The 14,777-nt window shown below is 38.6% G+C and overlaps 2 protein-coding genes across 7 annotated transcripts in view; both read right to left on the bottom strand.

The window, feature by feature from the left end:
• Window positions 1-1,214: 1,214 nt before the first annotated feature.
• Window positions 1,215-7,831, bottom strand: lamp5 (lysosomal associated membrane protein family member 5). Of its 2 annotated transcripts, XM_053489341.1 has the most exons (7): window positions 7,559-7,831; window positions 7,160-7,414; window positions 6,295-6,473; window positions 6,039-6,170; window positions 5,511-5,628; window positions 4,134-4,322; window positions 1,215-1,832 (listed from the first exon to the last, which is right to left on the bottom strand). In XM_053489341.1, exons 2-7 carry the CDS (start codon window positions 7,215-7,217, stop codon window positions 1,657-1,659), a joined length of 852 nt encoding a protein of 283 aa, XP_053345316.1. In that variant the 5' UTR covers window positions 7,218-7,414; window positions 7,559-7,831; the 3' UTR covers window positions 1,215-1,656. The 2 variants fall into 2 exon arrangements, with proteins under 2 accessions (XP_053345316.1, XP_053345317.1); XM_053489342.1 differs by having other exon boundaries at window positions 7,160-7,831.
• A 2,320-nt stretch (window positions 7,832-10,151) lies between these two features.
• LOC128514698 (1-phosphatidylinositol 4,5-bisphosphate phosphodiesterase beta-4-like) overlaps window positions 10,152-14,777 on the bottom strand; it is a 70,296-nt gene continuing 65,670 nt past the window's right edge. For 3 of the 5 annotated variants that reach the window (XM_053488509.1, XM_053488510.1, XM_053488512.1), the window contains exons 38-40: window positions 14,589-14,675; window positions 14,357-14,393; window positions 10,152-12,303 (exon numbers count right to left, since the gene is read on the bottom strand). In XM_053488509.1, coding sequence (XP_053344484.1) covers window positions 12,215-12,303; window positions 14,357-14,393; window positions 14,589-14,675 — 213 coding nt within the window. In that variant the 3' untranslated portion in view covers window positions 10,152-12,214. The remainder of the gene's footprint in view (window positions 12,304-14,356; window positions 14,394-14,588; window positions 14,676-14,777) is intronic. The other 2 variants (XM_053488511.1, XM_053488513.1) reach the window with 1 other exon arrangement.

Genomic DNA, 14,777 nt, shown 5'->3' with positions numbered 1-14,777 from the left:
GCGTACTCCATGCACACAGACCCCAAGGCAGGAATCAAACCCAATAGGAAGGCAGGAATCAAACCCAACAATAGTCGCAAAGGATTCGCCATGAGATAAGGGTGCAAAGGAAAATGCCCTGAATCAATATAAGCAAGAAAATAGAACTCAAAAGGGAAGCCATCCTCTTCCAGTCGGATTGTAAATTATGATTGTAGCCAGTTTTGAGATTGGTATCAAATACGTGGGGTGTTCATGTCAAACTGGGACTTTTGATTACAAATATACAATTATGAGACTACTTTTATTTCTCTTTATAATCCCTTGCTACACTAATGCTCTTATCCCAGGGTATCATTAATGCTTAGACACCATCAAGTTTTCTCAGTACGTCAAAGCCATGATCAAACTGCCTGCTCCACATGTAAAACACTGGCCTCCCTAAGACTTCTTTATTGCCCCAAATGTGCGAAAATAGTTTGGAGTGAGGACAGGACTGTATAGCGGTTGTGCCAATAACTCCCAACTGAGTTCCTGTAATGTGTGGTTTGTAAATGGTGTAAAGTGTTTATGAATGATTGTGTCCCTTATGGAAGTTAAATTTTCATGCCTGCAGTGGGCGGCATAATTCATGGACATAAAGGCCTTCTTTAAAATGTTTCCACAATTCAAATGTTTTACTGCAGCTCAGGGCCTCATCACCATACCGTGCTTAAAGTCTTCTGTCAATTTGTTTTACGCCTCCGTTTACAAGAAATGATGTTTAAGTTTGACTTGAACACTACACATGTTGAAAGGATGTTGTGAATAGAAGGTGAGGAATGAAGGAAACACAGGAAGGTCTTGACATGTACGACAGGTATGATTAATGAAAGGAGACATACACTAAACTTAAATGTTGTCTCTTATTTATCAGTTAAAGGAAGCGTTTAATACATGTGGTGTCATTAAGATGAATGATAGCGCTTTACATCATGAGGCCATAGTGAAGTGTAATCATTCATCTCTTTTCATTAACTTCCTTCATAAGACATTTTCAATACAAGCTGGAAACCAGAGAGTCAGATCAATATTCTATTTCTGCGAGCCTTCAAACTCAAGCAGTGGCCCCTCCTTCTATTCCACAATACTTTTGTGGTCACTTTGTTATATTTAACCCTGTCACCTTAGTTATTTTTTATTAAATATTCATTGCTTCACTCCAGCAAAATCAAAACAAGAGGAGTGGACACACACAAAATAGTTTATTCTTGAACAGAATTTCACACACACACACACATTTTGCATGATTCACCTTGTCACACCATACAGTAACTCATATATCCTTTAATTCATATAATCTTAAAATACCTTTCTCGTGTCTTTGCTTGTCACTTTTATAGAACGTAAATTCCTTCAGTTTAATACACTATACACAATGAGTGATGTAGCACAACATGAAATATTTGAACAATGTGTCAAATATATCTTTTTTAGATGATATTCTCATCAAGATCATTATCAGCAAAATCAGAAATGAAAGAAAAAAAATCTTAAATGCGAGGGATCAGACTATTAGGCAGCGGACATTAATGATGGAAAACTCATCAAGTTTCCCCAGAAGCATTGAGCAAAATGTTTGCAGATGTTGCTCTGTTCCCCCAGTAGCAGGCCTTGGTCATGGTGCTTACAGAGTCTCTACATGTGCTTGTAGAGGGAGCGGTCGCGAGGCAGCTGGGGTTGATGAGCCGTCAGTTTGAGGTGGAAGTGGTAGATAGTGATAGTGATGACGATGATGAGGCCCAGGATGAGCCCCAGCACCAGGGGCAGAGTCTCCTCCAGGCGCTCACGCTGGTCTGTGATGCACTGATACGCTGCAGCAAGAGAAAATGAAGCCGCTCATAATGGCACTATGAATGAATAAGTACATTAGTAACTCGCTTCATCTTTACTGCTTTAAGGGACACAAGCATTTCTTGGACTGTAATAGTCTTTAAGCATATTGTGCCTTTAAGGTATGATATTTCAGCAGATTAATAATGCTCTTAAAAAACACCATGCTCTTGGAATATGGTTTATATTAACCCTCAGCTATCTATAATATTTGGGTAAAATAAATATAAATGTATAACCTGATTGGATTTTACAGACCGAGAAAAGGTAATTATTAATTCTTAAAATCATTAGAGCATAATTGTGGGGGGTGGGGGGGTAATCTTATATCTCATCTGTAAACTCTGAAATAATTTAGTTTTTTTTAAAATATTTTTTATTAAAGGAAAAAAGTGAGGTATTAGCTACATTGGTGTTTTAAAGTTCAGGATTTAAATCAGAAATTGTTAAGCGCACCTGGTGCATAGTTTTTAAATGAATTTCATCTTATATTTTTTATATTTGTAATAATTTACTACATTTATTTAATGCAAGATTATACATTTAATAAAGTTACTATGAAGATCATTTAAAATTAATGTTAAATGTTTTATTTTTGCTTTGTTTTGTATAGTTTGTTTATATATTTTTTTTCATTTATAATTCCTGTTTAAGAATTGATTAGAGATCCATCTACAGAAAAAAAAAAAATTATATATATATATATATATATATATATATATATATATATATATATATATATAAATCCTCTCTCTCTAGTTCTTGATCTTGCTGTATCATTCTGATGTCCAATATTTACTCCTAACCCATTAGTCACATCCTCACCCTCCAGTGGAGCTCAGGAAATTATTTTTAAATACCACCTCTCCTGCCATTGAAGCAGAAGTCCAGAATATTCCCGTCAGTCAGACCCCTCTGTGATCTCTGCAGTAAGAGGATTACCTTTACAACAGCTCTGCTGGAGCATACCGAGGATTACCGCACTGCACAAGTCATCCTGTAAGCAATTAGAGGCCTAATCTGAAACGGCTCATTGACCTCTGAATGAATAATGCGCCTGTGCAAGATGTGTTACTCTCTCACACACACACACAGAAATACCAGGAGAGAAGACATCAGCTGGCTCTGCCATACGCAGCAGTGTTCACAGCCACACTGTGCATGATCAGCACAAAGTAGCTTTCTGCACCAGGCTCTTTTTCCCCTTTACTAGGCTTGTAAATCACATGAGTGTTAAGAGGACATAGCTGACGGCCTCATTAACAGGAGAAGATGGGAATGGCGATAAATTTACAATGACCTCACACTACAGTCCTGCTCTTCACACACGGCTAATCTCCTCTCGCTATTACACTGCAAGGTGAAAAGGGAGGTTTTCGACCATAACTCCTTAGTTTCCCAAGAGACACTGGGCATGCTGACGTTTTCAGAAATTTTATTCAACCACTAGTCGAAAAAACACATCTGAACTAGAAACTACCATATTCATTTGGCAGCTTTTACCTTTTTCTCTAAGTGTTCCCTGCTAATTTACAAAACCCATTTAGTTTAGTTGTTTTACCGAATAAGCTACATATGGGATCAGTGTTAAAAAATGGTTTGTGATTTAATGTACAGTTTGTTGAGAGAAATATGACATACACTCATGTTATATATCATACACTCATACAACATACACTCATAACACTAATTGCATTTATTTTGCATATGAGTGAAAAACGAACTTTATTTTACATTTAAAAGCTGGTTATATTATATTATATTATATTATATTATATTATATTATATTATATTATATTATATTATATTATATTATATTATATTATATTATATTATAGGAAAATGGTATGTTCCTGCTCTGTAGTGTATCTTTGAATTTGTGAATTATCTGTAGGTAAAGGTCCCCAGCAAAGTAATGCAGTAATGACTGTACAGTAATGACCACTATAGTAATAACTGATGGTGTGAATTAATAGATCATGGCAGCCAACCATGACTTAAAGAACACGGTATAAAATAAATAAATAATATTATATTATATTATATTATATTATATTATATTATATTATATTAGTTCTCTCTTACTATTTTCTTAAAAAATAAAGATGTTTACTTGACATAATAAGATATATTAATAATATTTTGCATTTCATACAACTTTTATAATCATTCAAAATATTTAAAATATACTGTAAGAATATTTTAACATAACATTTTTCATAAGCATAATTGAAAAATCATGTGTGTGTGTGTGTGTGTGTGTGTGTTTGTGTGTTTCTTACGTTCACTGAACACAAAGTCACTTTTGATGTCAAAAGGTTGGATCTGGATATCAGACATGTAGAGTGTGACACCTTTCTGGTGGTCACTGGAGATGAGGGTGAGAGTCTGCTGAGCTATGCATGTGTATGAGCGGCCTGCTGGCGTCACCAGGGCTGAGAGATGATGGGTGCTGGCAGTGTGTTTTCCCGCTGTACAGGTAGACACACATAAACAGGTATTATTTTTATAGTATTGATTTGTAAGATGCATTTCTGGTGGGAAAAAGATCTGTAACCATAGTAGTGTAAGACAATATCAGAATTGTCATGCAACCCTGACCTGATATGAACTTTTGATTTTCAATAAGAGATATGACTTTCTTAAAAATATGGGGGCTATTCTACATCCATACACCAGTAATTTGAATAAAAGTAATTACAGTAATTACATTACCCAGTGTTGCCATACTAATTACTACTTAATAATCCACAGACATGCAAGAAGTAAATTGACACCCACACTTTTAGGACCAAAGGGATGCATTAAATTAGCAGCCATCATTATGACTACTATTTGTTTCTTTCTTTTCGGATTGGTCTGTACCCATATTGAAGCATACCCAGAAGTACTTCTGACTTTAAAAAAAGGCAGATTGTTGGTCAATCTGACGAAGAACTGTACCAGCAACAATCTTCAAATACACATTTTTACCATTAAAAGAATTATATGATAATTTAAAAAGAAATTAAAAAAGGGGGCAAAACATCAACTGAGTCAGGACTTTTTACTGTATTTTTACACTGTCACCTTACATTCAAATAAACCAAAATAAAAGAAAAAAACGAAGGAATAAAAACAATAGCAATAAAAAAGCTGACTTCATGATAAAACACTGAATGATGATAAAGAAGGGCGTGATGCTCCATATGCGAAAAAAAAATGGTCGAGAATTAACGACACCTCACGCACAGTTGCAGAGCATTTGCGCAGTGCACTGCAGTGAGAACAGCCCCATCTTGAATGAGTGGGTCATTTGGGGAAAAAGGAAACACCGTAAATGCTTATAATACTCAGATCTACTGAGCTATGCTAAATTAAACATGTTCGCAACAACATGCATTACCTGACCAAAGCGCTTTTGGAAAGAGCTCACAGCAAAGTTGCGCATGCTGTCGCATGATGCGCACAAAAGATTTGAAGATCAAGAAAGGGTAGGAAAATTATTATTATTATTATTATTATTAATAATAATAATAATAATAATAATAATAATATGTATTCATGTAACAGTATGTATGTTTATCTATATGTATTATTATTATTATTATTATTATTATTATTACACTGACACTACATAAACACATAAACACAGACACAATGGGGAAAAGTGTTCTCACGGTTGTACGCATTGATGAAGTGCGTTGTCTCAGATGTGTCATAAACCAGCTGAACCTTGCTTATCTTCCACACTTCACTCTCTTTTGTTTTCCCATCTTTTCTCACGGTGCGTTTCTCCTAAACACACACACACACACACACACACACACACACACATTGTACTATTGATGCGTCTACACGTAACCATGTACAGTAAAATCCCCAGTGTTAATTTAACACTTACAGAGAACATCTAAGATTATGGGGATGAATATAAACCTGGAGAATTAATTGTGTACCCTTGGGTAGCCAAGATTATTATTTTTTATTTAAAAAAATTATCTTTGTAAGAATCAAATGATCATCCCATGAATGCCAAACCTTTATGCATTAGATCATAACAATGTAAATCACTGAATTAAAAAACAATGATGGGGCAACTCTCAGGGGACATATCCTTATTGACTTTATACTAATCGACGCTCCCTGAGTGAGTGTCCATAATATTAATGAAAGTGCCGAGGAGAAGGCAGGTCGGATCTGCGCACCTTGCTGAAGTACAGGCGCAATGTGTAGGCGTGATTGCTCCAGGAGACCTGCAGCTCTGCCTCGCTGCTTCCACACGTGCCTGCGATCTGCGCACCGCGGGGGAGCGCGAGCGTCGCCTGCTCCGTGATCAGCTGCGGATTATTCACACCATCATCAAACATCCAGATCACACAAACACCAGCAAATTAGTATTAAATGCATTCATTAAAATGAGAGAGAAATGTGTTATATACACAGAAAGAAAAAAAATCTTACGTCTATTCCATTAAGGGCGAGGACGTCGTAGGGGATCACGAATTTCACCGCGAACTCTGCCATCAAACAAGTTGTCGCGTTTTCGCGCACCACGAAAATGTCTTTGTCCGGGTTTGAAGACAGACCGGACAGATTCTCCACTTCCTGCTCTGCCACAACCGAGAGCCCCGACAGCGCGCCTGCAGTTCAGCATGTTCATGTTACTGAGCTTGGAACCACACACTAAGTCACTAAGACATTCTGCAGACATTCGTTTTTCTTTTCTTTCCAAATTACATCATTCACTCTGACAAGAAGCACTAAACCACGACCTGGAAACTGGATCTACAAACGTTCATCAATGTAGTAATGCCATCAGGCGCTCTTTTAGTTGGAGAGACCTAACTGCATAAGGAACATCATTAAGGCACATTGGACCATAAGAGCCACAGCTGTGCCCCTGAGAACATATTTATATTTACTTTAGGGAGAAACTGTACTTGTACCCCTTTGAACCCTGAACAAAGTACTCTAGAGGAACGCAGGCTACTTACAAAAGTGTGTATTTCCGTATTAAACCGTATAACGTATTAAATAAATCACACGTGCTGATGTTAATTATAAGAATAAATATAAATCAGTGATAAAATTACGACTAGTCAGATTTTGCAGAAAAGCACTACTAATCACTGTGTTACGTTTTTTTGTACCTTAAGTTTACGCAACATTATTACGGTAGGTTACGGCAAAGCCCACAATTGCACCATTCACAGCATGTTTGTAGTACATCTCGCACCCGCACACACACACACACACACACACACATGCACATGGTTCTCGGGAAGTGTACTGTTTGAGACGCAGACGTAGTTTAGGCGCTACTTACAGAGGAGACAGAGGAAAACCCCGGCACTGTCCACGGTGCTGAACCTCAGCCGCTTCATGCTGACGCAGGCGCAGACTAGCCAGACTAAACTGAAGATTTGGGTGAAAATGCACCACGGACACGCTGCACGACTTTCTAGAGTAACCCTCAGATCATTGCGGATGCAGTAAAATCCGGGTGACTCCTGAGTGAGGTAGCATCCGGTTACTGCGCGCACCAACTCGCCTAATAAGGGGTTACTCTAAATGCACCGTACTACCAAAAAAAAAAAAAAAGAGAGAGAGAGAGAGAGAGGAAAAACGAGATGATACAAATATAGACTACACTACACACATATACCCAAAGAGAATATTTTATCAGGTTTGTAAGTTCCGGTAAGTTGGCCAGGTGAGGACGCACCACTACTCCCGCAATGCTGTTATTTCCATATCTGGGTTCTCAGCTGGGAGCTGGAGGAGGAAATCACTGCACCTCTCCCTTTACTCTTCCCTCCCTCCTCGCTCCATCTAGGAGGCAACACTGCAGCTGCTGTCCTGCGCCTGTGTGTGTGTGTGTAAGTACTGTATGTGCGCGCGCGCAGGGTTGTAAAATATGGGAACTCAGCTGTGTGAGGACAAAGCTGACAATGTGTCCATACACACATATGCATCCCCGTGGGCTTCCTTGTTTTTTACTGGAATCAAACCAAGAATAAACTAAAGTCTAATTTCACGTTTGACTGCAGCGCAAAAGAATAATGAGCAATCTGAGCAGGACGCAAAAGCGTTACGAACATGACATTTATGATCAGATTTTATTAATGAACTAATCGTTTGACAAGTCATACATGATTAAATTAAATAAAACACCTCTAGTTTATAGAATTATTATTTTTTCTATCCAGTCTCAATGCGTCTCTGCTAGGCCTACAGACGAAACAAACTGTTATTGGGAGCAATTTCTAAAACTCCTTCTTAAATAAAAAGCTTTTTTTTTTTAAATAAAAATAAAAAAAAGTCCCTGTACACGTCGTCGTGACCAAAACGCAGATTCTTGGCAAATGATTCGCTCCCTGTTCCGTCACGTGACCCCTTTGCAAACGCGGCAGCGCGGTCAAAAGTTGGCTTTAAGCTGAAAGTCAAACTCGCACTTGACTGCGCTGATGCTATCTATACTCGGCTTGCTTCCTACTTGTGGGTGGTGATTGCTTAAGGGAAAGGTCTCGGACCTCGGCATGCCACATGCCGCTGTTTCACACTCTCCGCCGTGCGCACCGCCGCCTTCTCTCACTTCTTTTCCAGTTTTTTTTAACTCGGGCAAAGTGAAGCGCCTCAACAACCTGTTGCCCAGCGCGGAAAACGCAGTGGCAGAAACGTCTGCAGTCTCGATATGCGGAGGCGAAGTCATGGCTTTAGGAGCGGGTTTGCTTTTGCGCGCAGGTTTCAGCAGTGTCCACTCATGCGGTGTTGGTCCGAGGGCGCTGGTGGGCAAACTGCACCGCTTCCGGTAATAGCTGTCATTAAACTTCATCGCAATGATGTCCTCGTCGTCCGATTCCGATCTGTTGGCTTTCCTAATAGGCGTGAGCAAAATACCAAGCGGCCCGGAAAAAGCACCGGTTGCGTGGATTTGGGGCGTCCTGGGTGAAGCCGGGCTGTGGGGCTCTGGGACACCTCTGGACAGTGCCGGGAGTTGGCTGTTCAGGCAGCTTTCCGCTGCTTCCTTTGAAGTTTGCAAAACGCGGGATCGCCGAGGCGGTTTCGGAGTAAGCACACCTGAGAAAGTACAGCTCTGCAGAGAAGGGGGCCATCTATCCTTCTCAGATTCACTTTCTCTCTCCAACTCCTCGATGGAGTCCATGGACATCATTCTGCTCCATAAATTAGGGTACTTCCTTCGGCTTGAGTTCTTCCTCTGGTTTGTGTCTGAAAGTTCAGATGGCTTTTCCTTTTCCATGTTTGTGTCCTCGCCCTCGTTGGCGCGCAACAGTGCGAATCGTTCCTCTAAGACATCCTGATCGTGCGCTCTTTTCGAGCTGTACATTAGAGCCGATAAACACTCGGTGTGGCCCAGGTACTTCGCCACCTCCACTGCTGAGTTGCCTACTTTGTTCTGGCGGTCGATTTGGAGCCCCAGACGTTTAAAAGCCCTCACCAGGAACTCCACGACCAGCGAATGGCCAGCGACAGCAGCGTACATGAGCGCGGTGTTTCCCCATGCGTCCACCACCTCTGGGTCGGCGTTGTTCTTCACCAGCATCTTCACGGCGTCCAGGTAGCCTTTCTCACACGCGTAACTGAGCGCCGTGCGCCCACACTCGTCCTGCTGGTTCACCTTCGCACCTCTCTGTAGCAGCAGGTTCATGAATTTGCCCCTGGCGCGCGAGTCCGGCAAAAACACGGACGAAATGAGAGGCGTGAGCTCTCCGTCGCTCTTCGAGTCCACGATCTTACCGTCCAGAGCGTCCAGGATGAACCTGGCCAGGTGCATTTTGTCCTTCGAGATGGCATCCAGAAGGATTTTTGTGTCGGTTTTGGAGTCCGACTTCTCGGAGAGCTTCAGCATGGTGCTTTTTTTTGGATGGAGAAGCCTAAAGCGAGCGGCAGGTCAGGGAAAAGAAAAGTTCTCACCTTCAGCTTGCGGGTTCTTTACGCCCTGCTTTATAACCGCGGCGCTGTGCCGTTGCCACGGCGACCGCAACACCATCTGCGGACTTTGTAGTTTCGAAACGCGCGCATTAATGCGGTAATTAGCGAAAGGGCTTCAGAGAGAACCTGAATACATTTGGCTTTTGAATGTGCTTATAAACTGGAAGACACTGAAAAGCCGTGGAAACGTGGAAAATAATGTCGAATAAAAATAAACGGCGGAATTAACATATTCATCTCATTTGTACCGGAGAATGCATTTAAATTCGCATTGAGACAAAGCAAAACAGTAAATTTTACGCTGGGAAATTCGCCTTGACAAGTCCTGACAGCCTGAATAAGTTCAGTGACAAACTGGATTTCATTTAACACCTGTATAGTTTATTGGTACATATACTATAAAACAGTATTAAAGTATCAGGATAACAACAGTGTTTTTAGTAGTTCCCATTGCTAGAAGTTTGACAAATACAATATAAATACAAAAACACCCACATAATGGTCCATTGACTAGCTGCAGATAGCTAAAAAACAAAACCAATAATAATAACAATTAAAAAAACAGTACAAACAGATGAATTTCAAAGCAACATTTTTTTCTGCAAAATAATTCTTCTTTCTGCAAACTGTATAGGAAAAAATCTACATGAAAATTGCAGAACAGCCAACTAGTGCAAAAAGCCTCTAACATCAAATATATTCTTTAACTACACACTATATTTATTAATATGTGTATTTATATATTTATATATATTTATATATCTGTATATAAACAACCCCTTATTTTGGCATTTTTCACTTGTAAAATAATTTTAAACATCCTAACAGACACCAAGTGGCACATTTTTAAGCAATGGATTTAAGTTTAAAAGCACTTTGCTTATTATTCCATAATAGATATGTAATGAAAGCACAATATAGGTACCAGATTTGATTTTAAAGATAGAAAAAAAGGAAACTATCTTAGTGGTTGTAGGTCACATTCCCATAACAATCATGTACATACTATCCCCGAGCCCTTGTATAATAAGCATTTTGTTAAATCCTCCAGTTAAATGGACTACATTCATACATTCCACTAAACACAATATACTTTCTTTTCTATCTGGTTTTACCAGGAAATTGTATATTAAAAGCAAAACATGGTGGTACTGTATTTCATTGCAGTGGACTATACTATTGCTGAAGGCAAACATTCTTATGTTTTGGTAAGTGAAGTCTGATGAGTCGCTTGCTTCAGAACTCAAGACAAGAGCTGCCTCCTCTTTTTTTTTTTTACATAAGAGGATCCAAGTCCTGTGACTGAACTAAAATGATACAGCCCAAATACTTCGGTAAATCCACTTAATCCTTTTATTGCACTCTTTGAGAGTTCGCAGGCGCCAATTTCAGTGGGAGCAAATTGATGATTTTTAAAGAATTTTCTGTAGTGGATGGAAACCTTTTTGTCACTTAATATTTGGATCACATGGATATTTGTGTCCATTATGGAATGTCAACACCATAACTCTCATTACATGTAAATGTGCGAACAAACAAACAGTGTAACAGGTACAGTACAGTGAAAAAAAATTATCAGCAAATCAGAGTGGTATTTCAGACCAAACATTGCTAAAAATTGCTAAAACAAATATTCTTTACCTGATAATGAATTAAATGAAATAGAATAAAATCTTAAAAAATGAAGCAATGCATTTTATAAGAAAAAAGTGTAAGAACTACTTTGTCATCTGCTTTGTTTGGTTTCATTCACATCAGACATTTTAATGTTCAATACAGTGTTTGGACATTTGACTGTTTATTCTTAGCACAGGTATAACCGAGTGCACTGCTACAAAAAGCCTATTACAGATAAAGTGCTCAAAACTTGTTTTCACAAATTTGTGCTGACAAAGAACACAACTAAAATCTTTTCAGCACATGCCTTTATATGCCTGGTGCTGCTACCATGATCTAGGACCACTGAGACATAAATTAAAAGGCTTATAAAGAACACTTTGAGTCTTGTCCGTCTTGAGCCACCATGACAAAAATGGGCTCCAATTCATACTGTGAGCATTGGCAATGGCAAAAAAAAAATAAATAATAAAAATAAAAATTGTGTGCTCTGTGTGTGTGTCCAGCACCGGCCGAGGTCCCGCAGAAGAACTAGCACAAAGAGCACCTCAGCAGCAAGGATGGACTACAGACAGAGGTCAAGGAGCCGAACAAAATGGAGCAACGGGGGAAATTTTATTGGTGGAGCCATATTTTATGTTCCATGCTAAATGGTACATCCGAGTTCCTACAGATCCACAAAGGGCCAACAAAAGGCTTGGAGTGGTCCAGGACTATGAGGGGCTAAAATAAGTTGTATTCAAAGTTTTTGGAAATTACAGAACTAGGGAGTTGAAGAAGGTGATGTAGAGAAGGAGTCTTTCTCTTCTATTCAGTTGACGGCTAGAGCAGTTAAACCACTGTTGCTGGTCTGCGGTCCATCTCCGCCTCCAGCTTCACCATCTGCTGCATGTCCTTGACCTAAAAGGATCACATGTGCCCACAAAATCTTTACAAAATGGTAACATCTGGAATTGTATTAAATCAAGCAGAAGTATGGTAAATACAGCAGATAATACTTTATCAGGATTATTTTTTTCTTTTTTAAGATACTGAAGGCCATCCATTCAGTTATTGGAAATAACTATTCAGACACATTTTCTTTGGTTTTGCATATACAGTATGTCACTAAAAATTTCCAAACACATTTTTATTTGACTCTGTGTGTAAGTATTAAGAAAAAAAAAAAATAAAGAAAAAAAAATTATATATATATATATATATATATATATATATATATATATATATATATATATATAAAACGAAATTATGCTAAAAACCACATAGACAAACAAACAACTAAAAAGAGAAAAAAACTATAGCTGTACAGTGGAACCTCGGATTGCGAGTAAAGCGGTTTGTAAGTGTTCCGCAAGATGAGCAAAAATTTTTAAAACATTTTGACTTGAGAAACAAGCAAGTCTTGGTTTACGAGTACGGAGTATCATGTATCACGCATGTGCTTTTTGTTTTAAAAGCGTCACATGATCACAACTAAGCCAATGGTTTTTCTCTCTCTTGCGCTACTGAATTGTTGGTAATCGTCTCCCCTGCTGGGTCTTAGTGCACGTCTCTTACTGGTTTAATCAACATTATTTTGTGTTTGTAAGCGTGTGTACAGCGCGTCTTACTCCCCCACCTCATCTTCGGACACACACACACTCTCTGCTCTACACAGAATTACTGCTCTGTTGTGATTCTTTTCAAAGGAAAAGTGCAGGTTCAATTGTTGTTCAGTTGTTCCTTGCTAATTTCTCTGACAAAACAGTCTTTCAGTTAATGTGTGTGTGTGTGTGTGTTTGTGTGAAATTCAAATTTGAGAGGAGAAAGGTTTACTGTGTAAGATGAGAAGGGGAGGCTGATTTCTCCTCTTACTTCACACACATACACAAACACACACACAGAGCCTGCGCATATAAACACTTATCTGTCTGGAATTTTTTTTTACTTTTTTAAAGGTAAAGTGCAGGTTTTTGGGCTGTGAGACGAATAATTTGAGTTTCCATTATTTCTTAAAAATTTTTTTGCTTTGATTTACGAGTGTTTTGCAATACAAACCCACTTCCAGAACAAATTATGCTCATAATTCAAGATTTCACTGTATTTTGGTTTCTAACAGCTATAAAGTACTGCAAGTGTTAATAAGAAGTAACCTATATTGTGAAAGTTATAAGAGAAACGTTACATAATTGGAATGCGCTATGATAGAAAAATAATCCACTTCAGTCTGCACGTCCCTACGCGATTTTTAGTTTTTTTTTCCTTTATAACAGAAATCTGAACAGGAAGGAGATTTTAGATTGCCAGCAACTAAAGACTGGTGAGTGCAAGCCACACCTATGCAACAGTGCCACGAAGTGTTACTGCGCTACAATAAAGGGGACTGTCTCTAAGCAGAGATGGAGTTAAGTGAAGGTGATGGGTGTGAAATTCTGTCACAAGGAGTGAAATGGGTAAATGGTTACATATTACAATTTAGAAGGCCAACAGGGGGGATTTTAGTTATGGTCTGTCTCACCAAGTGTAATTGTTTAATTACTCTGTAAAGTATATTTGATCAAAGTCATGATTAAATCACAGCACTAATAAGGACCCAGCTCTTGCCCAGTCTTTGAATTATGTATGAACTAGATTACAGATATTTAGTATGTAGATTCAGTTAGCTATCAGGATAAAGTGAAACCCAGGAATCATCTTAAAGCAGCAGATCGCAGTGACTAATAGCCATACTGATTTAGGCTGGTAAAATACCGGAATGTGCTCTTTAGCACTAGGATGGAAATTTTTGATGTAACAGAAGCACTTCTACTCTTTTTATCACAATCACCCCTGTCAAGTAAATAAACACCCCCGTTTTAATATTATATAACAGATTTGGACAAACAAGAAATCAGAAAGTGAGAGTGTGAGATTGGTTTGAATAACAGAGAAGCACATGTTGATTTTAGGAGAATGGAGGAATGTGTGAGCCTACCTTGACTCTGAGAGTTTGCATGATGTGATTTCAAAAGCTGTGTGAAAACAAAGGTAATTTGTATGTAAATGGATGGGATATAAAAGAGTGTAATGGAACATAAACAGAAACCAAAAACAAATGAAATGATGAAGGTGTTGATTTTTATTCCAAAGAACTTGAGCATTTAAATCGATCTACTGTACTGTATGTGATCTCACTCTACCATTAAAATAAACTCGGGGGCACATACCTGCTCATTGAATTTCTCCAGTTTCTCTAGCTGCTCGCGCTGTGATTTCTGCAACTGCTCCATTTCTTTTGAGTGCTTCATAGCCAGCTGTGGGGTCAAAGACAATTCGTTTAAAACATAATAAACTAGATGTCTTAAATATGTATAATATTTAGTTTCTAAACTCTTTCTCCTTTACAATTTTTGAAT

This window comes from Clarias gariepinus, chromosome 27 (assembly GCF_024256425.1).
Source record: "Clarias gariepinus isolate MV-2021 ecotype Netherlands chromosome 27, CGAR_prim_01v2, whole genome shotgun sequence".
In the NCBI taxonomy this organism is placed as follows: domain Eukaryota; kingdom Metazoa; phylum Chordata; class Actinopteri; order Siluriformes; family Clariidae; genus Clarias; species Clarias gariepinus.
The sequence above is the reverse complement of the archived record's forward strand: the minus strand, read 5'-3'. Positions and strand labels throughout refer to the sequence as shown.

Bases quoted from the DNA above. Each gene is read 5' to 3' on its own strand.
- lamp5 (XM_053489342.1), bottom strand. From the start codon at position 7,217: ATGAAGCGGCTGAGGTTCAGCACCGTGGACAGTGCCGGGGTTTTCCTC. The intron at 6,474-7,159 runs GTAAGTAGCGCC...GCTGAACTGCAG, and splicing joins GGTTTTCCTCTGTCTCCTCT to GCGCGCTGTCGGGGCTCTCG. The intron at 4,323-5,510 runs GTGAGAACACTT...CTACCTGTACAG, and splicing joins CTTCATCAATGCGTACAACC to CGGGAAAACACACTGCCAGC.